Source organism: Chelonia mydas, chromosome 10, assembly GCF_015237465.2.
Source record: "Chelonia mydas isolate rCheMyd1 chromosome 10, rCheMyd1.pri.v2, whole genome shotgun sequence".
NCBI classification, from domain to species: Eukaryota; Metazoa; Chordata; order Testudines; family Cheloniidae; genus Chelonia; species Chelonia mydas.
The window spans coordinates 20,075,888-20,100,628 of NC_051250.2; the positions used below are offsets into that span (position 1 = coordinate 20,075,888).

The window sequence follows — 24,741 nt, forward strand, 5'->3', positions numbered from 1 at the left end:
TAGCATAAGTATGCATCAGGAAACTGGTGCCAGCAAATGTATAGGGTTTCTGCCTATCTGCAAATATGACCAAAGGAATATGGCATACTCCCAGTTAGGTGGATGATTAGCATGCCCAAAGCCCTATTTTATGTGGTGTTTGTTTCCTCTTATAACTAGCAGGAAAGAATGAACTATCACTTTTCATTGTACAGAATAATCAGGACTCTGCTACTCCATATAAAGATTTTTTGCATTTAATCATTACATATATTATCAAGGCTTTCAGTTCAATAACAAAAGATCTAAATCATGTAAGGTCAGTATAATCTATTTATCTGTTGATACATCATTTCCTTACACTCAGTTCAACCTTTCACATCTTAGTTCACATTTTTTCCTCTTATGGCTGGATAAATCCTTTATTTCTTTCATCTTCAAAGTAGTATGCCATGTGTCTTGACAGAAGGAAATAAGGATTCAAAATGACAACTGTTTAAAAAAGTTTATTACATTGAGGAACTTATTAGCAAGTAGTACTTTTTTCAAAACAAAGCAGCTGCACCATTCCTTTTTCCTTAATCATCTAAATTCAGCCGTCAATTGTAGTAAAAACTGCACTAACAATAATAATGTGGTACGAAGACTTAATGGAGTACATTAAACTTATGCAATTTGAGGAAGATTCAAAAAAAGTCAACGGTCAAAATAGGATAACGGTATATAGACATATTTAGCTCTTATACCTAAAAATGAAGCCAAATGCCCTATACTTTCACTTTGCATTTTGCTATTAATATGCTTAAAGGTTGTAAAATATTCAAACAGAACACCTTACAACCTTATCAAATTTTTGTATTGCTTTAACAGGATCTACAACCTATGATTCAACATATTGTTAATGCACTTCAATCTTAATTCAGTTTCCCTTAACATACAAGGCAGTTTTAATTGGATTTATGTTAATAGGATTCAAATGTACTAGATTTACGATGGAATATATTATCCTTTACAGTTCCATGTACCTGTTAAATTTCCGTCCATCAGTTGATTTTCAGGCTTCAGTGATGAATCTGTTTTCAATCCATGATCAAACTAATCAATTTAAGTCCTCATTATAAGTTAGCTCAAAAGTGATAATTCAGGTATTTAGTGCTTCAGTTGCATTTAAATGCTTTAAATAAAAAAGCATAAAACTTTACATTAGGTCCTCCCTGAACTGTCACTCCCCAAAGACAGTTTTAATAAGGTGAGAATTTCAAAAGCATAAATATTTCGGGAGTCAATTTACGTACTTGAGAATTTTTAGTCAAATCAGAAAAACAAAGAGCTTTGCAAGAATTTCCTTGACTAATTTTTATACCAGTTTAAGATCCAAGTGTCTGTGATTTGCTTTTGTTCACTTAGTTGGGGGGGATGGGAGGGGAGGGAAGGTGTTTGTTTATATTTTGTCTAAAGCTCTCAGATTTCCCAGAAAAATAAAAGCCCAGAGATTTGCAGACTTAATAAAATTTATTTAAATTTCATGCATTACGGTAGCTACAAGTGTAATCATATGAAACTGAAGGACAATAACTTGTGCTGTCCATACAATGTAGCCTTAAGTGAAATGAATGGGAATTCCACAGTTACAAAGAAACAAGAAGGATAAAACTCTTTAAAATTTTGAGTTCTGTAAACTGAAACAGTCATGTGACTGTCAACTTCCAGGGAAGGCAAGGGTCACCACTATTTCATTTTACAATTGCAAAATATTTAGTTTAAGGAAAAGTATTCTGAAGAAACTCTGAAGTTAATCCTTTAATCTAATAATGAAGATTTCCATTAATACTTTATTTCTCTCATTTCCCATTCACCCTCTTTGTTATTGTTTGAACCAGGATGGCAACAGGAGATAGTCCACTTTCACCTACAACTACGTAGGGTTTTAGTATTTAGCTCCTTCAAGTTGTATTGAGGAAGCTTAATTTGAAACTGGTTATGGCTTTACTTTCTAAAGAAAGCTCTTCACCAGTCTACACAAGCTTAAATTGGCTTGATATGCAAAAATTTACAGACTGTACTTGATTCTGCACCTCCTAAATTTCAATATGTGAAAACACTTAGGGTCTTAAATAGTCTCTCTCCTTCAATTCAGAAAGATCTTTAAAACAGCAAGGATTATCCAGCCTTCTAACAGAGAATGAACTAAGTAACTTGTAGAACTGTCACTTTTTTTTAACTGGCCCACTTTTCAGACAAAATCTAGCTCTTATAAATACCAATGCAGGCATTATTGCCACAATTACCATGTTTTTGCAACTTCCATTGATTTACTGGTTGTTAGCATTTTCTGAAGGTAAAAATTTGATTATGCTGTACTTTTTGTAAAGACATAGTATGTAGTTCTAGCATTCAAAACCAACTTACTGTGTCTACGAAATTATGTTAAGTTGACTTAGGTTTGCTGTAGATATAAACCAATGTAAAGCTAATAAAGTAGTGCCACATTTGCGGAAAGGTATTGAATTTAAAGAATGCATTAAACACCATTAGGATGGGGCAAAATGTTCCTTTTATATAAACTTGGTCAATTGTCTAATTACCTCATTTAAAACTGAGGGGGGGGGGGGGCGAGGAGGGAGAGAGCCTCTGAGGAGTTTAGAAATCTCCAAGTAATCGAACATTTAGAATACTTGGAAAGTTAAAAAGCTAATGCAACAGTGTTACATCTGGATAAAAAACATTATTCAAAAGCAATTCCAATACCAAAAAGGATTTCAAATTGAATAGTTTATTAACATGGTAGTTGTCTTTGTAACATGTGTACACACACTCACACACTGAGTGATCTGCCTGGAAAAAAGATGTCTTAATATGCCAGGGGAAATTAAACATTAAAAATCCTTTAGATTTTCATAATTATAGGCAATTATGTCCACATCACTTACAAAGCTATTGCCGAATCTTTGCAAGGAAGCAGAATTTGAGAGAAAAAAAACTCTTTTTGGGAAATTCAACAGTGGCATAGCAGAGCTCTCAATATGAGAAAGCTGACATAATGTGGACCTTTGCTGTGAAATTTGTCTTTGCAAAATATGGGGAGAAGTTTATCAATGGGCAGAAAATAAGAAGGCGGTGTGAAGTAGGCTTTTGCAGAGTCAATTTTCCTCACAGTATTGTGCAGGGTCGTCAAGAAAAATGCTTAGTCCTTCTCTGGAACCAGTTTCAGAACTTTTCCAATTGCAATGGTCTTACCTAAACCAAGGAGAAAGATGCTTGTGTTAGGTCTTTATTGGTGAATAATGCACTTACATCTAGAAGTGTGAAAGCTTCTAAAACATACAGATTCCTCATGGTGTCAGAGATAATTATATATTAGAGGAAATTATTTTTCATGACAAGAGTACAATAGTGTGTTAATGGGAGCAAAAGTGCCACTCTCTCACAGGAGAGATCAATGTAGATACAAATTGTTCTACATTCATTTGAATTTTTGCTTGCTAAGAGATGCTTCATCATAAGTGCTTTAAGTTATGCTTTTCCAAATTGTACAGGTTGAAGACACCATTCGTGCAAGTTACATTCTAGGACAAGGGAGTACATGGAAGAATTTAAGTAATCATTAAGCGACAGCTCTTAAGGAGCAAAAGCATGTTATTTCAGGAAGTAATTCCATAAGTTTTGTTATGGATGCATACAGCCGGAAGTCGAGAATGAATGGCAAAACAAAGATTGCATCAAGTCATAATATTTTGTCACCAAAAGGCATGTTTTGTCAAGTTAGTGAAAAGTTATTTGGGAATACCACCTTTTCCTTCTTGTTTGAAGTTCAGCTAGCAGCTGGAGTATCAGTTAGCTCCTGTACTCTGCTTTACCAGAAACACCTGCTTCAAGCTAAATGGATTTAAATAACGTAATCTTAAGTCATTTTTACTTGACGGAGATGTCACGAGAAACTTTGTGTGCAGGTATTCAATACCCAGTTATTGGCACAGAAAAACTGGGGCTGGGGAAAAGGGAAATACTTTTCAGTGTCTGAGTCCAGCAAAGTTTGCAGAATATTATTAGGGCTTCAAGTGCTTAAAAAAATTAATCACACTTAACAAAACTGATTGTGATTAATCATGCGTAAAAAAAGTGTGATTAATCACAATTATTAAACAATAATAGAATACTATTTATATAAGGGCAGCACAAATGGAAGGAGGAAATACAGCATAGTAGAGAGACAGACACACAGAGTGTGTGTGAGAAAGATATGCATTGCCCCTTTAAGTACGCTGACCCCACTCTAAGTACACTACCTTTTTAAGTAGAAGAGCAAGTTGAGACAGCAGCTGTTGCCAGCAAGCTCCCTCCATCCTGAGCCCTGTCATGTCCCCCACCCTGCTCTGTGGAGATTAGGTAAAGGAACAGAGGGTAGGGGACACTCTGACATTAGCGCCCCGCCTTCCCCTCCAGCAAGCAGGAGGCTCCTGGGAGCAGCTCTAAGGCAGAGGGCAGGAGCAGCACACGGCCTGGGCAGCTGGGGGAGGGGATGGACAGCTGAACTGCCCAGCAATTGATAGGGTGCTGGGCGGCTGCCGCACGGGGAATTTAGGGGGCTGCCAGTCCACCCTGATTCCAAGCCCCCACCACCTAGCTTCAACAGGCTGCTCTTCCTGCAAGCATTGGACAAAGCAGGCAGCTGCCAAACATTATAAGGGAGCATTGTGAAACAACATTAACCAGGACGATGTTAAGTGAGTTACTGTATCTTTAGTATGCAATACCTGTGAATGCATTTCTACTATTAGCAGCAGCCCTGTTGTCTCCTCTCTATATACTGTACAATGGCATATCTGTTGTGCAGCAGGAAGAATAAGGAACATTCTTCAACATCCGATGAAGTGAGCTGTAGCTCACGAAAGCTTATGCTCAGATAAATTGGTTAGTCTCTAAGGTGCCACAAGTACTCCTTTTCTTTTTGCGAATACAGACTAACACGGCTGTTACTCTGAAACCATTCTTCTACAGAGAATCTTCTAAGTACTGAAGTTAGAAAAGGGACAGCTAGTATTTCCATTTCCAGTTTCTCATTTCAGTATTTTCAGCGTTTGAGATTTCTTATTCCAAGAGTAATAAGATGGTGTATATATACACACCAGCAAACTTTAATAGTTGCACAAGTACTCTTACCCTCATCTCTTAAGGTAAAACGACCCATCTGAGGGAACTCTTTGAATGTCTCAAGGCAGATGGTTCCTGCTGTCCTTAAACGGGCAATGCATACTTGATCTTGTTTCACAAAACGCGGTCGTGTCTTACTTTTTTCTCCTGATTTTTTGTCTACCAAGCAGATTAAGGCCTGTACAAGAATGAGAGGTGTTAGCAAAACACAGCATCATTGACAATTATATTTTCCCCTCAGAAATAAAGCCTCAGTATTCCCCAAGCCTCTTTAAAAGTACTGTCTACTTGAAATTGAGTCAATTTTGAAAAGGTAACACTGGTTTACCTAACAAACACTCACCCCCACCAACTTCTGTGATTTTATAATAATTTTCTTCTGCAAATACCCCCCTCCCTTGTTACTGCAGGAAAAGCTACACAAATTGACTATACTTGGAATACAGTGAAACTTACATATAAAATGCTGTCAAATGCACAAGTAAACAAATTGAAAAAGGGAGAAATATCTCCACCCCCTTTTTTTGGATAGTTTTAAGAAGATATTCAGACAAAAGTGTGACAGTGGACCATATCCTTTTATGATATCAAGTTTGAACAAACAGTAGCATTCAGGACTCCCAAAGCGTTCAGAAGATTTATACGTGATGCTTATTATTTGCTATGTTGTGTTAATGCACCAGGGTCCAATCTGGATTGGAGACCTGTGGCACTATTTTCTGTACAAACAATTGAAAAAAAAGTTCCTGCTCTGAAGAGCATGCTGTCTTTAAGTTAAAGCATTAATATAAACTCACTGTTATCTCGACTTCTTCAATACAGGTATGAATGTGCAGCACTGCATTATAACCAGGGCAGATGATGGATTTGTGCTCAATTATCACTATCTATAAAGTAATATAAGAAGTTATATTAAACTGCATTCCTCACATATTATATTCTAAAGAGGCAGAGACTAACCAGTTAAGGGCTAGCTATCACACATTTTTATCTAGCACTTCATATATGTGGCATGTCATGTCCCTGAATAAAACTTTTCAGAAGCAAACAGCCAACCCCTCACACTTGTTAGGGGACTGGAAAAATGACTGAATGTCTTATAATACAGAAGTATGCTTACTGAAAAATAACTGATCTATAAGTAGGAAAACAGAATTTTGCTTTAAGATTAGTGATTTCTGAAACTTCAATTAGAATATTCACATTCAGAGTACATTTGTTCAATTCACTCATGACTTTTTTTAAGCAACGATTTTAAATCTTGGATTAAGATTTATGAAATCACACAGTGGTTTTACAGTAGCTGTGAAATTTCTAACTAAATTTCAAATGGTATAGCCTTGTTTAGAGTCATTCACCATCATTAGATACAAGAACCAAGGAATTACAGAACTATATTTCAGCTAGTGTACCTGGGCATCAAATGTGCGTCCAGAATGACAAAGGTTATTAGGGTCACAGAGTATAAATCCTGGAAGGATCTCCTCCTCTTCAATTCCTTTCAGTCTAATCTTTAGGTTTTCACCTGGGGCTACAGAATCAGTTTCTACATCATCAGAAAGGATTCCAAGAACTTCCACGTTGTGCTTAAAGAAAGCAAGATTTGGGTTTTCTGATATATGAAATGTTTTACTTAACGCACGTCACACAAAAAAAAATATATCACTAACACAAAATGTATATTAGACCTATACAGTTTGTCAGCTACATCTCTGCTTCTTCAGTTTAAATATGTTGCACTAGGTGTATTATTATTAGGGCTGTCAATTAATCGCAGTTAACTCACGCGATTAACTAAAAAATTAATCATGATTAAAAAAATTAATCGCGATTAATCACAGTTTTAATCGCACTGTTAAACAATAGAATACCAATTGAAATTTATTAAATGTTTGTGGATGTTTTTCTACATTTTCAAATATATTGATTTCAATTACAACACAAAATACAAAAGTGTACAGTACTCTATTTTTGTTACAAATATTTGCACTATAAAAACAACAGTATTTTTTCAATTCACCTCATACAAGTACTGTAGTGCAATCTCTATCATGAAAATGCAACTTACAAATGTCAATTATTTTTGTTACATTACTGCACTCTAAAAACAAAACAATGCAAAACTTCAGCGCCTACAAGTCCACTCAGTGCTATTTCTCATTCAGCCAATCGCTATGACAAACAAGTTAGTTGACATTTACGGGAAATAATGCTGCCAACTTCTTATTTACAACGTCACCAGAAAGTGAGAACAGGCATTCGCATGGCACTTTTGTAGCCAGCATTGCAAGGTATCTACATGCCAGATATTCTAAACATTCATATGCCACTTCATGCTTCAGCCACCATTCCAGAGGACATGCTTTCATGCTGATGATGCTCATTTAAAAAATAATACATTTGTGACTGAACTCCTGGGAGAATTATATGTCTCCGGCTCTATTTTACTCCCATTCTGCCATATATTTCATGTTATAGTAGTCTCTGATGACGACTCACTACATGTTCATTTTAAGAACACTTTCGCTGCAGATTTGACAAAACGTGAAGAAGGTACAATTTGAGATTTCTAACGATAGTTACAGCACTCGACCCAGGATTTAAGAATCTGAAGTGCCTTCCAAAATCTGATCGGGATGGGGTGTGCAGCATGCTTCCAGAAGTCTTAAAAGAGTAACACTCCGATGCAGAAACAATAGAACCCGAATAACCAAAAAAGAAAATCAACCTTCTGCTGGTGGCATTTGACTCAGATGATGAAAATGAACATGCATCGGTCTGCACTGCTTTGGACTGTTATCGAGCAGAATCTGTCATCAGCATGGGCGCATGTCCTCTGGAATGCTGGTTGAAGCACGAATGGACATATGAATCTTTAGTGCATCTGGCATTTAAATATCTTGCGACACAAGATACAACAGTGCCATACAAACCCTGTTCTCACTTTCAGGTGACATTGTGAACAAGAAGCGGGCAGCATTATCTCCTGCAAATATAAACAAACTTATTTGAGCGACTGGCTGAACAAGAAGTAGGACTGTGAGGACTTGTAGGCTCTAAAGTTTTAAAACAGATTTTATTTTTGAATGCAGTTATTTTTTTCTACATAATCTTACATTTTCAAATAGATTGCACCACAGTACTTGTAAGAGGTGAATTGAAAAATACTATTTCTTTTGTTTTTTTACAGTGCAAATATTCGTAATAAAATAAATATAAATGAGCACTGTATACTTCATATTATGTTATAATTGAAATAAATATATTTGAAAATGTGAAAAATATCCAAAAATATTTAAATAAATGGTATTCTATTATTGTTTAACAATGTGATTAACCGCGTGCTTAAACACGATTAATTTTTTTAATTGCTTGACAGCCCTAATTATAAACTTCACAATTTTATGAAAAACTTGAGCACAAAAGGAAATTTCCTGGTATCACTCAGTTATTAAAATATAATCTAGCACTTTTTCTGTCCAAAATTCCAATTTATACAACATTGTGATACAATGTATTTTAAATGTTAGTCTAGAGCAAGTTTCAAAAGGCTTCCATCATAGCAAAAGGCACATACATTTATGGAGAAGATCGTACGCAAGAGAAGTCTCATTCACTTTGGGGAGTATATACTGTGGTGTTCTAAATATGTATCATATTAGAACCAGAACTAATCCAAGTGTCCACAACAGTCAAGTTTTAAATTTCTCGAGAGCTTTATATTCAAAAGATGAAAAGCTAGTATGTGCCAAGGTAACATTTTCTAAAACATTTTCAGCACTCTGATAAAATGAATCATACATCAGAATAAATGAGTGCAGTGAATTTGTTTGCAGATCATATGAGAAGATTCTGTAGAGCTTCCTAAACAGATTAATATAAAATCAGGATGCAGGTTTATGAATACTCTCAATCAAAACATCATATAATCTAATTTATAGACATCCCTTTATATCATAGCCTGTCCTTTGGTCTCATGCGTTCACTCACCAGTAAGGACCAGTGGGGAAGAATTAGATTAATTTGAAAAGGAGTAAGTGAAAAGAATAAAAGGATTCATCCTACCCGCCAAAGAGTAAAAGGTTTACCACTGTTCACTTTTGTAAGGTTTTAGCTCACTACTGCCATGAACAGAAGTGCACATAATCTGAAGTGTAAAAGGACTTATTGAAATATACAAATTTTATGTTTATGGTAACCTGCTAAAGGCATTTGCAACTTCTCAACCTCTCCCAACTAATTCTCCTACAGAGTTACATGGGTGTCTATTATTAGTAGTTGTGTCAAACAGTTTTGTCATGAAAAGGAAACAGCTACTTAAAGTACCTTAAGCCAAAAGGTACAAGCTCATCTGAGAATTACATCTCAGATTAGTTCTTTAAATTGTTGAGTCTTCCCCCTCCTTTCCCCTGGGGGAAAAATTGCTCAAGTTCCATAGAAGGCGTATTTTAAAACATTCTTTTCTAAACCACTTGCAAATAAGAAATGCCAGGTACAAGAGTCCAGAGAAGCGCTCAATTTTCACCAAAATAGGCAAATTAAGTTTTAACAAGAAAAATATTGTTGTTACTAATGCATTTGACCTTATGGAACTTCCCTACATGTTGAAAAACTTGACTTTTACTCAAATTTCAGGAGCAATTATTTTGTTCAGTGCTGTGATGATTCATTTCTTTAGTCACCTAGACCAGTAGAACAAATGCTGGTAATTTGAGCCCTAATATTGATCTAACTTGCTCTCCATGCCCTAAATTAAGGTGGACTGGACATCAAATAGAGTAGGGGTTACTATGCAAGATAACTTTTGGAGACAGTGTCTGAAAATTTCTTTTTATCTTGGAATCTTAATTCAAGTATAGACAGACTGTCAAAAACAAATATAATGCAATCTTCATGACCTTTGGCATTAGATTACAGAATCTACTTTTAACCACACTACTGGATACTATTCACCTAGATGGTAGCAACACAAAGCCAGCTCCTTTGTACTGTCAATTTTTAAATCTTTAATGCAAAAACATGCCCCATACTATTAACTTGCAGCTGCTAATTTTCCAGAAGAGGTGACATGGAAATCAGTCTAAGCATCAATGCATTTTGCATAAAGAAATTTCAGCTTCTAGTGTACAAGAGATTCATCTTATGTTCTGGCATGAATGCTGAGACACCCTTCATTTTCACTGACAGTCTGTTGGAACAGAAGTGGTAAAGGAATTCTCAACCTAAGCCAATAAAAATAACAGTAGTTCTCTCACAGAGCATATACCTCAGCTTATATCCTTAGAATATGTTTCATTCTCACTTGAAAATGGATACAGTGTGCGAGGAAGGCGGTGACTAACTCCCAGCAGAAAAAGGATTCAACTAGGCAAAGATACTTATTGCAAAACAAACTAAAGCTTGAATAAGCCAGGCTGATTTGATGACCCAAGAGTTACTGGAGCTTAGTGATGAAGTGCAATTCTACTTCTGAATGCTTAGGAAATCAAAGATATACTCAACATCCAGAAAAAAAGTTAACTGCTAAACTCAGATATTAAGCACTGATGTTTCCCCCCATAAATTTTACAAGTTTCCACCGAACACCTGTCAGGGATGGTCTAGATAATACTTAGTCCTGCCAGGAGTGCAGGGGACTGGACTTGATGGCCTCTTGGGGTCCCTTCCAGTCCTATAATTTTATGATTTTAAAACACTGAATATTTTCAGAGGCAGTTATATAAAGCTGAATCCTGTTTGACACAGTACCATATACGGAAGCGCTTAGTTCTGATCAAATTACTTACTGTAAACCAAATTGATTATAGCCTTAGAAACTTCTTAAATACGGAAGGTGAAAACTTGCCATACCTTGTTTGGCATCATCACAAGTTGCTGTCCTTTGCAAATAGAGCCTGATTCCAGCTTTCCCAGGACCACAGTGCCCATATCCTTTGTAAAAAATAAACACTATTTAAAAGCTTATTTTTCTTAAAATGCTGCTCTACTTTACTGTTTAATCATAAATGTAGTCAATGCAGATGTAGTCAGTCCAAATGTTGCACTATTGCATCTAAGTTACTATTTTCCAATGAGAAAAGCATCTAAAGCATGAAAGGGTCAGCATTAGAACATATTTAAAAGCAAATGTCACCCTTTTCAGTCAATCCAGTAGATCAAAAGGTAAATGACACCAGGCCCACCACATTTAAGACAGAACTACAGGAATCCTTTAAAAATAAAGTCAGAGTGGACTACATGGGCCATCTATTTGAAGGTAACAACTAATTTCAAATCCCAGTTTCGTTTTGTACCTTATATTTATCCACAATTGGCAGCCTGATTGGTCCATCAACTGAACGGTTGAAGTTTGGCAAATTATCCAGATATGGAATAAATGGTAATCCGCTAAAAGAGTAAAAATGTTTATTTAAATAAACATTTCACTTTGGCTAAACTTTAAACTAACTGTATTGCTTATTCATTATAAGTCAAGGAAAGGATTTCAGCCAAACACAGCAGAGGGAAAGAACTTTAACCTCTAAACAATGAAATCCTTAACACCACTAACTTGTGTATGTTAACATACATCAACTGTGGTGATGCAAAGTGGTTATACTGCTTACATTCACACCATTTAATTTTAAAACCACATTACAAGCATTTTTTAGAACAGTTCATTAGTCCATTGAGACTCTTGCGAGATAGATATGCTAAATCTGTTCCAAGAGTGTAAACATAATAGGCTAGTTTTCAAAGTGGTTTTCATTAACATGGTTTAATTGCCTTGAGCCATATCAGCAAACATAGCATTAAATAACTATGAGCTGTGTCCACAATCTTATTCGGGTTCTACACAGACTATTCACATCGAACTGTGTTTCACCCTGGCCCCACACACCCAACGTGAAATGACTGGAAAATTCAAGTGGCAGTACAGCACTTTTAAGATCTCACAAGGCAAGGAAAATACTCTGTTATGGTCTGTGGTAACCTTTAACTCAACATACAACAGAAATAGTGCTTTTGTAGCAAATTCTCTTCAACAGTGCCCAAATGCTTCTGCTTTACTTCTTGGTCATATTGTTTTCTATTTCCTTTGCAATGATAGTCTTCCCTCACATATACGTTAGTCAATCATATTGGTTCGGACTACAAGTTACAAACCTATACTTCCACCTAGCTTTACTGTATTACTGCCCATTAATGAACTATTACTATTTACCCAACATGTTAACACTAAGTTACTTACATATACCAAGGACAGAAATCAGATTGCTCTTTAAGGTTTGCTCCAGTCAGTCCCGAGCAGGGCATAAAATGAATATCTTTTTTGGGATTGAAGCCAACTTTCTTCAAAAATGGCACCAGCTTCTCTTTACATTCTTCATATCTATTAAAAATTGACATGCATCTCAATCATGTTGAATTAAGAAATTCCAGTAAAGTTCTATTTTTCTATTTGAAATCTAATATTACAATAAAAATTAAAAAGAAATCTTGCTGATTAGATCAATATTCTGGATTTGATCAAGTTTTCTGGAAGTGACTTGCCAATCAATTTGCCACATGCAGCTACTTTAGCAATGTGTGCTTACTGCCCCAACCCCCAACAAGCTGAGGGAATAAGAAAGTAAGTTTAATATAAATGTGCTGAATGCCCTCTTAGCTTAGTTCCTGGAGTTATTCAAATTATTGTTAAAGTAGATGAAAATCTGGCAAACTGACTTAACTCTCTCTCTCTCATATACAATTTTTTTTTTTTTGAGAGAGAGAGAGAGAGAGAGAGAGAGAGAGACACACACACACACACACACACACACACACTCCAAGTTTCAAGGCATTTAAAGTTTTCCTAACTCTCAACTGATATTAGAGGCTTGTGGCTTTGTTAGACATACATGCACAACAAACAGTTAAAATACATAATTATCTACTTTGCCAGTGGATGCTCTGCAGATTATGCCTGTATTCTCAGGCCCACCATCCTTCCAGTCAAGTATCAAATGAGGCTTTGGCCAAAAAACAGCCCTAGCTGGAAATTACTGTAGCTTGTAGCTCAGCTATAGTTAATTACATGAAAATACTGAAAAAATAATTTTTACTTCATAGAAACACTCACCTTTCATTACTCCAGTTTACAGTTGGATCATCCATTTTATTAATAAGAACTATTAAATGTTTTACACCTGCTGTTTTTGCTAACATGGCATGTTCTCTTGTTTGTCCCCCTTTTTCAAATCCAGTTTCAAACTCTCCTTTTCTTGCAGAAATAACCTACATTTTAAAAAAAAGTGTTAAGTATTAAAAAAGAAACAACCCAACAACTTAAGAATTCAAATTATTCTCACTTATTCTGCAATTAAATCAAAAGGACAATGCATGATTTACAGCCTTACATTCAATAGTGCAATAAACCCTGAACACACAAACAACGTATCACAATCTAACTCAAAACCATTTAACAGTGCTGACATTAGAAGCTGAGTAACAGTGTACCTATCAGAACTAAATTACATACAAATATTACTTGATTGCTACATTAAGATTTGAAAATTTCAGAGACCACAACTGACCAGATATTCTTATAGATGTAATTCTGATCTAGCTATTTGTAGCAATACCATTAAGTGTAGACGTCCAATTTGTTTTTCTTACCAAAACAGCCAGATCAGCTTGAGAAGCCCCGCCAATCATATTTGGAACAAAGCTCTTATGTCCTGGGGCATCTAGGATTGTGAAGTGTTTCTTCTCTGTTTCAAAATAGGCACGGCCCACTTCTACTGTTTTACCTTTGTCTCGTTCTTCTTGATTTGTGTCTAAGGCCCAAGACAGGTACCTGCAAAAATACATTATTCTAGTTCTGCATTAAAATTTACTACACTAATATTTTGGTTTTCTTTAAAACATTGTTTATGAAAAACAAACAGTCTTTAACTGCCTCAACAACACTGACAACTTTTAGCATTTCTAAGATCGAGGCATATAGATGTAAGATTTTGTACAGACAGGACACCCTTGTAGTGCTAAATCGTTACTACTACAACATATAGCATTAAACTAATTATACTTCTGTGATGGCTAAGAAGATACTTGTTATTCCAAATCCTTACTTTCATGCCTTAATTCCCTGAAGTTATGTTTTGAGCACATACATACACTTCATGCTTCTCCTCAGCTTAGAGATAAATTGCTATCTGAAGAAACTCCAACAGATTAATGGTCAACTTTATAATGGAAAAAAGTTTCAATGCTTTCTTCCTTTTATGCAGATAACAAAACTGGTTTTGACCTGGCACATACAATCCTTCCTAGAGAATGTGCGCTTTGTTAAGTTAAAAAAAAAAAGTTAGTTATGAAATAAATATGACCTTAAAAATTGCATCAAAAAATTACAGGAAGTTGAGGTTTCTAGTGCCTAGGATTTCAATTTTTGCCCACTCCTCTTAGGCGCAATTTTGTACACTCTTTCATATACATGCTCTTCTGGCATTCAAATGTGATTGCCAGTGCAGAGTCAAATATACCTTTGCTTCAACTTTCTTTCATATTCACCACGCACTCTACTTCCAAGTCCCCAAAACTGTTGTCACAATATCAGAACAGATTTCACATGACTGGACGTTCAGTTATTCTTCCCAATGCCTCAATTAATATCTTAATCCTTTAATGCTAACACCAGGATGGTATACAATATTCCATGTGACAAACAAGGACAGAGTTAAAATTGGTATGACGACTGTAATTCTCTATTTTCTAACTTATGCATAAAAATCATCATAATTTCGTATTTATTTATTTATTGGTAAAGAATGGAAGAGTGTGTTGACCCAAACTTGGTGATGCAATTATAAAGTCCTTGTTTCAATAGGGAATCTTATAGTTTCAAATAAATGTTTATTTGACAAAGGTAAATGAAGAAAACACTACTCCAATCCATTGTTCATGTTTTGTCAAAGACTTGAGCTGTAGAGACAGTTGTTTCTTCAATAATGTTTTAATAGTCCCTATTTACTACTTGTATTATAAGTGGGTAGAACCTTGTCCTAGATATAAGGCAGAGCTGATGCCCTCTAGGAAGAAAAAAAACTATGACACACACACACGCTAAAAAGACAGGTTTTGAGAGACCCAAACGTGAGATGATCTGTTCACCCCCAGTAATTGGTGTGCTACAGCATGTAGCAGGGATTGCTAGGATCTCCTACTATACCCCTTTCAATAAACAAATTGAAAGTTATTTTCTTGACAGAAAGAAGAGATATTCTTTGCCATCTGAAAAGAACATTTCATGATCTCCCAAGGAGGCATATTCAGAAGCAAGATCTGGCTTCCTGTAGTCAGTTTTCTAGATCTCAAAGGTCAGCATGTAGACATGGATTCAAGCTTTTTGGGGGGACGGAGCGTAGAAGGGATGGGGAAAAAAGACAGGTACTTATCTGTATTGTAGCGGTTTGAGATTTGTGTGCAGACATGTACTCTGCTCCAGCTTTAGTGCGCCAGGCATGCACAACTTGAGTAGAACACACATATCTGCACCCACATCTCGAAGAACAGCAGTTACAATACAAGTAAACTTTTTTCTTCAAGTGGTAGCAGATGTATATTCCACTCAGGTGACTCACAAGCAGTTTCAGTAGGCAGTGAACAATGACTGCAGAACTTCTGTCCCAAAGTTTGCATCTGACCTAGATGATGTAGTGATAGCATAATGTTTGGTAAAAGTATGCATGGAAGACCATTTAGCATCCCTACAAATGTCCAATATTGAAGCATGACTGAGAAATGAGATCAACGTCACCTGGGCTCTCATCGAATGAGCCTGTAATGTCTGTGGGGTGTAGTCTGAGCTACTCCAAAGACCATGATCTGGAAATCTGCATTGAGATTGGCTGACTTTTCATCCAATCCGCATAGGAGACAAAAAAATATATTTGAGGTGGTGAATTAAATGGTTTAGTGCTTTCCAGATGGATGTGTAGTGGTGCTTGGCATTCTAACATATAGAGATACTACTCATCTGCATTTGAGTGTGGCTTAGGAAAGTATATAGTCAAGTAAATAACCTGATAAAGGTGAAACTATGAAATCACCCTAGACAAAAGCTTCGGATGTGGTTTTAAGGACACAGTCTTTGAAAAACTGACTAAAAAGAGGTCTGTAACTTCCTGATTTCTTGCAGATGTTATAACCACAAGAGTGTCTCCCTTCTCCCAAAAGATAGCCTACGAGTAGGTTGTCATCAGCTCAAATGGAGGAACCATGAGGGTGGCCAGCACAGTATTCGAGTCCCACAATAGGTTCATTTCCTTCACAGGAGGAAACAGGGAGACTATACCTTTCAGAAATCTCACTGCCATGGAGGAAGTGTAAAGGGTAATCCAAAATGTCCCGAACATGAGCCAACATGGGCTGAATTTCCTTAGATATCAACCAAACTGAAAAATGCATCCACTTAACCAAAGAAGTAGTTCTAATAAATGGTTTTCTACTATTAAGTAGGATCCTCTGAATTGCTTCCGAGAATTACCTTTCTTTCAACCAGCCATGTTGTGAGGTGTAGATTACTCAGTGCCGATGAACAACCTGGCCATGGTACTAAAGCAGGTCAGAAGGAGGGGAAGAGATTTGGGTGGTCGAACAGACAAATTGAGAAAGCACATTGTCTTGGCCAAGCCAGCACACTAAGTATCAATTGGTCCAACTTCAGTTTGAGGATAATCTGAAAGGGGTTTGGAGAAAAGCATACATCAGGTGCATTCCCCAGTACAGATGGAAGGCATTGGTTAAAGATCTTGCACTAAGTCCCCTCGGGAACCAAACTGACGGCTCTTCTTGTTGTCCTTGTTGCACCTAGTTGATGAATGGGATTCCCCATTCCTTGAAAATAGCCTCACCATGCTGCTTTTTAGAGATCACTCATGATTGTTGGAGAAAGTCCTGCTGAGATGGTCAGTCAACTGGTTTTGAGAGCCTGGTAAATGTGCTACCGTGGGTATGTTGTCTTCCTTGATGCAGAAATGCCAAAAATTTATTGCTTCCTGACAAAGTTGGTTGGAGTAGGCACCTCTCTACTTGTTCACATAACACACTGCAGTGGTATTGTTGGTGAGTATGTGAACCATTGCTTCCCTCATCTGATCCTGGAAGGCACTGTAAATGACTTGAAACTCCACTACTTTGATATGACATGATGCTTCCTGCCCTGACCACAAACTCTGAACCTTTAACATTCCTAGATGTGTGTCCAAAATATGTGGGGGAGCATCAGTGACTACAGTTCTGGTTGGCAGAGGATGGGCAAAAGGAATAATACTCTGGTACACATTGTTCTGTTTTTCCTACCACTGTAGTGTCCAGTATCTCTGGAGGCCCTCAGACAAGCCTGTCCTATGACTCGCAGCTCACCACAGACCTACTTCAACCATGACTGAAGAGGATGAAGACAACTTCACATGTTGAATCATGTAAGTAATTTCAGGCATACACGGACCCTGGTCAGATGAGATTGGAGATCCAGACAACGAACTGAACTGTTTGCAATCACACATGTGGGAGAAAAGCCCTCAAATTCATGGTCTAGTAGGCCCCACAGAACTCGATTTCTGAGTTGGAGTCAAAGTCCACCCCAATCAATTCAAGAAGTCCAGTGTGAACTGAGGACTTGTTCCTCAGAAATGCCTTTCACTACCCAATTGTCTAGGAACAAAAAGATATGAATTCCCCTCCTTCTCAGATAGGCTGCTGTTACCATTGTCATGCATTTGGTAAAGATGCACAAGGCTGACGATGGGCCAGTGGTGAGAACTGATGGGCCAGATAAAGTTGACTGGCGACAAGAAATCTCATAAATTGCCTGTGGCCTGGGAAAACTGCTAAATGGAAATAGGTGTCCTGAAGACTGAGAACAAACCCATCATTGTGATTCAATGTGGGGGGAAAAGTAGCCAGGATAAACATGCAGAATCTCATAAACTTGAATTGTTGAGATCGCAGAGACTGAGGATAGGTCTCACCCCTTCCTTGGACTTGGGGATCAGGAAATACCGAGAGTAGAATACTTTTTTCAGATGAAAAGAAGGAACACCTCCTCTATAACTTCCAGAGCACACAGAGTCTGGACCTGCTGAAGAAGCAGTTACACATGAGAGGGGTCCCTAAAAGGAATGGGGAAAAGGCCTGATGTATAGTAAAGCTGAAGATATACCTCTCAATTTTCAAGCCTTTTAATGTGTGGCAAGTCACTGAAATATTTGACCACAGACAAAATCTGTGTTTCACATATCAGTTGCACATCATGCCATATTTTAAGTTTAAAACTTGTTTTTAAAATATGTTCCCTCATTTTATAACTCAAAGCATTTCTGAAACAGGATATGGATGAGGAAGAAGGTCTCTGCCCAGAATACTCAGGATTTTGTTGGAGGAGCCCTATGTGGTTTTATCATGGGATTCTAATGGAAAAGGTGGTCCCTGCATAGGCTTACCTCAATACAATTAATTCATGCCACCTTCTATCAATCTACCTTGTCCAAATACAATTAATTCAGGTCAAAATCTACCTCTCTGCATTACTTCATAGCTATTGCCTCTAATGAGGTCCACTTCTGCTGCACGCCCTCTCCATCCCCTCCAAGAAGCAGGAGATGTTTCTGAGAGGGTACACAGCCACCCAGGAACTGTTGGTGGAGGAAGGAGGCCGCAAGGTGGCTCTTCATAGCCTGTGAGGCTAACAGTTCAGGGCCCTATTTCATTCACTCACCCCATTACGTGAAGAGTTTTGTGATCCAGCCTGCTCCCTCCCTCCGACTCCTCTTTCATACAGTACTTATAGGGGAAGGGCAGAAATATGCAAGACCACCCCTTCTGTCTGAGGATGGTTTCCTTCTTCCATCACCCCTACCAGTCAGCTGCTATTGTGTAGCACCACAAATTAAGGCAATATTGTGTACGATATGGAAGCAAAATCTGCTCCAGCATGGAATGCACTGCATAATGTAGCACACATCAAATCCCTGGCTGGAAAAATTCTGGAAAAAACAAAAAGGAACCAAATACTATAAGGAAAACTTCAAAACAGTCTCCCCTCAGGAGCTAAAAAAGGATGCCATGTTATAGTCTTAGGTAAGATTCATACCAGGTTTCTCTGTTTTTCTCTTTAGCTTCTCTTTCATATTTCTCAAGTGTTCTTTTGTCAACCATTCCTGTTAAGTACCTGGGGCGTGAGGAAGGGGGAAAAAAAAGAAAAAAATACATTTTACATTAAGTACATGGCAACTAAATTTCTATTCAAATGGAGTATATCAGCAGTTCTCAAAGTGTGGCTCGGGACCCCAAAATGGGTCATGACCCCCTTTTAATGGGGTCACCAGGGCTGGCGTTAGACTTGCTAGGACCTAGGTCCGAAGCCAAAGCCCGAGCTCCACTGCCTGGAGATGAAGCCGCAGCCTGAGGGCTTCAGGCCTAGGTGGTGGGGCACAGGTTACAGGCCCCCCTGCCTCGGGTGGCGGGGCTCGAGCGGGCTCATGCTTTGGTCCCCCCCTCCTGGTGTCATGTAGTAATTTTTGTTGTCAGAAGGAGGTTGTGGTGCAATGAAGTTTGAGAACCCCTGGAGTATATGATCTGATTACTCTGTAGATCTGAGGTATGGTCTGAAAATGGTAACAATGGAATTTCTGCTCTCAGAAGAGCAATTCCATAATTCAAAAAGTAAGGCATGACTATCTGTTAAGAAAGTAAAGGGCAAACAAGGCATAAGCCTACCTACTACATGAGCTCCACAGTTTAAAAGGTAAACAAATGACATTCTTAAAATAAAAAAATAGAAGGCTGTATATTACATTTTAAAATGCTTCAATTTAATAAATTTTAAAAGAGTACAAAATCTAATATATTCGTTTCACAGACATGACCACCCAAGGAATGGTCTTCTTTTAGAATGTCTTTTAATCAAGCAAGTACTATTTTTCAGGACTGTTTTAAAACAAGTGTTTAAAGGAAAATATACACATACACAGAGACATCCATAGTTAGAATAGAACAGTTACAGAAGATTGGATTAGTCAAAACTTCCAATTTATTTGTTAAATCTTAAAACAAATAAATGTTAGAGACAATAAAACCACGTACAAGAGACACAAAATATAAAAGGAGAAAAGGAAAAGAGGTATCAGCAACTAAAAGCATTATATTCTAAACCAAACCAGATCATAAGTGACTGAGTCACTGCCCATAGAATTACAAAATGGTAATCGAAATCAGAAACCTTGGCATATAAGTTTACATAAAAGAAAAATGCTAACAGTTAGGTGAAGGCTAAAAGACAAATATCTTTGACCAGCGCCTTTTTAAATTGGCAAGGAAAGGAAAGTTGCATTTTTCCACAGATCTTTTGCATATTAAAAGCCTAGAGATATATAGTATTATACAAAGAGTATCTAATAACATATCAGTTATGTTGCTTTTCCTTAAAGCTTCAATCCGATCTTTTAATGGTAAGAATGGGTCTGTTTAGTTTAGAAAGGAAACTAGTAAGTGGGGAAATTATAGCAGCATTCAGAATAATTAATGGCTGAGAGAAGGTAGAGAGCCTATTTACTTTTTCTCATAATAAAAAAGGGATATGCAACAAAATTTAAAAAGGCATACTTTTTTTTAAAAAAACTACAGAACTAACTTATGGAACTAATTGACACAAAGTATCGACATAGAACTTTTAAAAATTAACACCTAAGTGGATAATGAGTGCTTCCAGTGACAGAGATTAAAATATACTCTTGTGGCTTAAGAGTGTGACATCGTGCGGCATAGTAAAAGCCAACTTCTAAAAGGCTGGCCTTATGAAAACACTTCTCCTATGGGAAAGTTATTCCAGATTTATTCAGTACTTGTTTAATTTTATATAAAGAAAACTGACAATTTATAATCTGGAATTATTTAAAATCAGTATCTGGATTTCAATATATGGATAACGATAATATCAGATGCTGAGCATATTCAAATCAAAGACAATGACTTACTAAATTAATAGACCTGGAGTGGTATTTCATTAAAAAAAAACAAACAAAAAAAACAAACCACAGATTAAAAAAAACCAAAACACAGTCTATGCTCACTAAAACCAATCATACTATTTACTTCCCATGCGTTATAATTCACAATATTAAAGACTGTAATAGTTTAAAGAAATCTTATTTTTAAAAATTACGTACATTATTTGTCCTCCAATGGTTGATTTACCAGCATCTAACAAACATACAAAACAAAGATACTTTAAAGTCATTCCGTCTTAAGTATTAAAAAAAAATAAAATAAAATAAAAAAGAGAAAGTTAGGTCCATCAAACCCATTTCATGACAATATAGCATTGTTTTGTAGGACACATTTTCTAGTAATTTGTCCTGTTTAGTTTTAAAATGTCTCAATGGAGTATCTACAACTTCTCTTGAAAGATTATTCCCCAATTTAAGATTTCATTGTCAGTACAATATATTCAGTCTGTATTTTTCCCATCACCCTTAATAATTATTTTCCATCTTTCATACTTTCATCCTTCACTTTTTTTGATTGTCTAAAAACACTTAGAGTGGGACAGTGGCATATAAGTGTTTCTCTCAATTTCTGGTCAACTCCTCCATTTCTGTTGCTTCTCTCTGAATTCTCCAGTTTGTTAATAGCATTTTGATTGTGTAGCACCAATATTTCAGGTATGGTTTTACCAGAAATGGATTAAAAGAAAACATTTTCCTGCAAAGGATTTTTTTTTTTTGCAGGAGATGTTTTTGGGTAGTCTTCACCTAACCTGCCAAGACAAGAAAAATGCCAAGCAGATCCTCATCTGAGGCCATAAGTATGGATGTTATTCTGACCAAGAGAACACAGGTTTTCTATACCCTTTTCTTAGATGTTACTTCACTATTTAAAAAAAAAAAAAGCAGCATTATTAGAACAAGATGGTAGCATCACCTCAAAGCAGGATGCACACTTTCATTTCCCTAGAAGGGAGCAGGATTAATTTCTGGCAAGGAACAAGAGCCCAGAAATTGCACTACATATACAGCACCTGCTATGCAGTGGGCGAGAGAGAGGCCATCCAGGATCATTCTAAAGAATGTCATAAAATTGAACAGCAGCAGCATTTTTGTAAAAGAAAGAAAACGGTATTTCAGATATCAACTTTTATATTAAGTAGCATCAGAATATGATACTGAAAAAGCTATCAATAATCATTCATCTATGATGGGGTTATTCATGCAACCTAATTATTCTAGGCAAGTAAAGCCTCTGCCCCAAGGATTCAAATCTTCAGCCAAAATTGTCCATAATAGCCTAGTTTATTAGATTCCAAAGAAATATTACTAATATTTTTCGTCAACCTTATTTAAAAATTATTCTGCCAATTCTAGTAACCTGTTAACCTAGAAAGGGAGAGCGAAAGTCACAATTTCGATTCATTAAAGGGCAGAGTTATACAATAACTCATCACTGTGTTATCAGAAATCTCTATCCCTTGTCCTGCAGTTGTTTATATGTAACTTACCTACATGCCCAATGAATACTACATTTACATGTTCTTTTTTAGGAGCACCTGGTGGTGCTACTACAGATTTAGGTTTTGGTATTTCCTCCTCTTCCTCCATCATTTCCTGGGCACTCTCCTCAGTATGCCCTGCATCTCCTGACGGGCCACCTCCCAGCTCTGCTTCACATGTTTCTTCTTTGTGATCCCATGATTCTTCAGGGGACATTTCTGTCTCTCCATTTTCTACTAGAATGAAATGAAGTACATTCAAATAAATTAAGAATGTAACTCAGAAAAGCTAGTCAATATTTTTACTCCAGCAATAACTAATTAAATTTTTTTTTTTTTAAAGTTAAGATGCAACTTTTCTGCTCCTCAGATATTCAGTTTATGGATGTCCTACTATGCAAAGCAGGTACTATCTGCTTCGTTTGAAATGGATATTACCGCTAGCATTCAAGCAAGCTTCTCTGCTGACATCAGAAAATTATGACTCTCAGGGATTGAAGAGACTTCTATTTTAACAAAGCAGCATTTTTATGGGGAAAAAGAAAACCCAAACAGACTTAGAATAGCATAATGGTCAACTACAGACTAATATTTGTACTGAAAATTGCACTGAAGACTACCACAATTTTAGCAGGAAAAGGGAACGCTGCATACAAATTCAGGAAAAATATGCCATCTTTACACTCAACACGTTATGACTTGTTTCGCTTACTCAAAAGGGAGCATGCCCTGGCATGAAATATTGAGACTATTTTATAATTTGAAGTAGTGACTGTATTGAAGAAAGGAAGTGGAGAAAATGCAGCATATTCTTATTCAGTGTTCAAATAATCCCACTACACCTGCCACCACAAAATTTACTGCAGTGGCATTTTAGTGTCCCATTAAGTCTCTTTTCTGATTCAGGCACACAGCAGTGATACTAAGAGTTTTGTACCAACCAAACTGCAAAGGCCCAATTAAGGCAGCCTTCAATTTAGCTAACAATAAATCAACCCAAGTGATATTAGAAACTGTTAATGGCCATGTCTTACCAACAGGTTCTGAGACTTCCATACTAACAGCAACATTTGAACCTAAACAAAAAATTGAGGCATTATGTACATTTGCTTAATGTGAAGCCAGCAATATCAAACAAACAGCTTTGGAATACCACCATGAACACTTTAATACTGCAATTACTAAAAATATCTATTTTTCTTAATCACATTTATTGGTGCTACAACAGATTTTCAAACATGAAAACCCAGTACCTTCACAAGATGCTGTTTGCTCCTCTTGAGAAGACTCTGCAGGTGCTCCTGAAACAAAAAAATGTTTTAAAACAAGAATCAGATGTTACTAATTTCAAGATTATCCCATAAAGACCAGAGTGCTATCAAATTTATCACGGCAACAAATAAAGCCATATCTAATAAAAATACTCCCTCCTCCCTGCAAGAGGACACTAAAATACAACCTTCTAGTATGAAAGAATACTAAAGCTGGTATATTGTATTTTAAGAACTATGTCACATATGACAGTTTGAGGGGGATGTCCCCCTATGCCCCCTGCATCTAAGATAATGGTTCTCAAACTATTGTACTGGTGACCCCTTTCACATAGCAAGCCTCTGAGTGTGACCCCCTTATAAATTAAGAACACTTGTTTATATATTTAACACCATTATAAATGCTGGAGGCGAAGTGGGGTTTGGGGTGAAGGCTGACAGCTTGCGACCCCCCATGTAATAACCTCACGACCCCCTGAGGGGTCCTGACCCCCAGTTTGAGAACCCCTGATCGGAGAGACTCCAAAGCAAACGTAGGGGAAGCAATTGCTGTACATGCGCATTTTACTTCACCATTCTTTTTGTGTATTTTAGCTATTTTAGATATTTGGGTGTTTAATACATTGAAATGTAACTTCACTATCTGCAATGAAGTAATCTTTTGTTTGTGAGGTCTTTCTATTGTATAGAAAAGTTATTCATCTTGTAGAATTTCTGTAGTGCCCATCACCACAGTATCTGGATGTTTAATAGCTTCACTGCAAGATCAAATAGGGAATTGAAATGAGGTAGGGAACAAGTGAGCCCTTGTTTAAACGAAGATCTGCCATA

General features: G+C 36.8%; 1 protein-coding gene and 2 long non-coding RNA genes across 6 annotated transcripts in view; 1 reads left to right on the forward strand and 2 right to left on the reverse strand.

Annotated features, from left to right (window-relative positions):
- Positions 1-469: 469 nt before the first annotated feature.
- Positions 470-24,741, reverse strand: part of GSPT1 (G1 to S phase transition 1) — a 40,219-nt gene continuing 15,947 nt past the window's right edge. For 2 of the 3 annotated variants that reach the window (XM_037910073.2, XM_043523237.1), the window contains exons 2-15: positions 23,893-23,940; positions 23,674-23,715; positions 22,649-22,876; positions 21,321-21,354; positions 19,247-19,324; positions 13,768-13,948; positions 13,232-13,386; positions 12,362-12,502; positions 11,424-11,517; positions 10,981-11,061; positions 6,543-6,716; positions 5,928-6,017; positions 5,140-5,308; positions 470-3,216 (exon numbers count right to left, since the gene is read on the reverse strand). In XM_037910073.2, the coding sequence (XP_037766001.1) occupies positions 3,164-3,216; positions 5,140-5,308; positions 5,928-6,017; positions 6,543-6,716; positions 10,981-11,061; positions 11,424-11,517; positions 12,362-12,502; positions 13,232-13,386; positions 13,768-13,948; positions 19,247-19,324; positions 21,321-21,354; positions 22,649-22,876; positions 23,674-23,715; positions 23,893-23,940 (1,568 nt within the window). In that variant the 3' untranslated portion in view covers positions 470-3,163. The remainder of the gene's footprint in view (positions 3,217-5,139; positions 5,309-5,927; positions 6,018-6,542; positions 6,717-10,980; positions 11,062-11,423; positions 11,518-12,361; positions 12,503-13,231; positions 13,387-13,767; positions 13,949-19,246; positions 19,325-21,320; positions 21,355-22,648; positions 22,877-23,673; positions 23,716-23,892; positions 23,941-24,741) is intronic. The other variant, XM_037910074.2, reaches the window with a different exon arrangement.
- The window catches only part of LOC119567156, a 32,265-nt gene continuing 10,734 nt past the window's right edge, over positions 3,211-24,741 (forward strand). The window contains exons 1-2 of one of the 2 annotated variants that reach the window (XR_005226971.1): positions 3,211-3,740; positions 17,463-17,576. This is a non-coding gene — a long non-coding RNA (uncharacterized LOC119567156). Of the gene's footprint in view, positions 3,741-17,462; positions 21,431-24,741 lie in introns of those variants that run through there. The other variant, XR_005226970.1, reaches the window with a different exon arrangement.
- On the reverse strand, positions 14,368-17,518 carry LOC122461881. Its single transcript, XR_006284111.1, has 2 exons — positions 15,911-17,518; positions 14,368-15,797 (listed from the first exon to the last, which is right to left on the reverse strand). It is a non-coding gene; the product is annotated as an uncharacterized LOC122461881 (long non-coding RNA).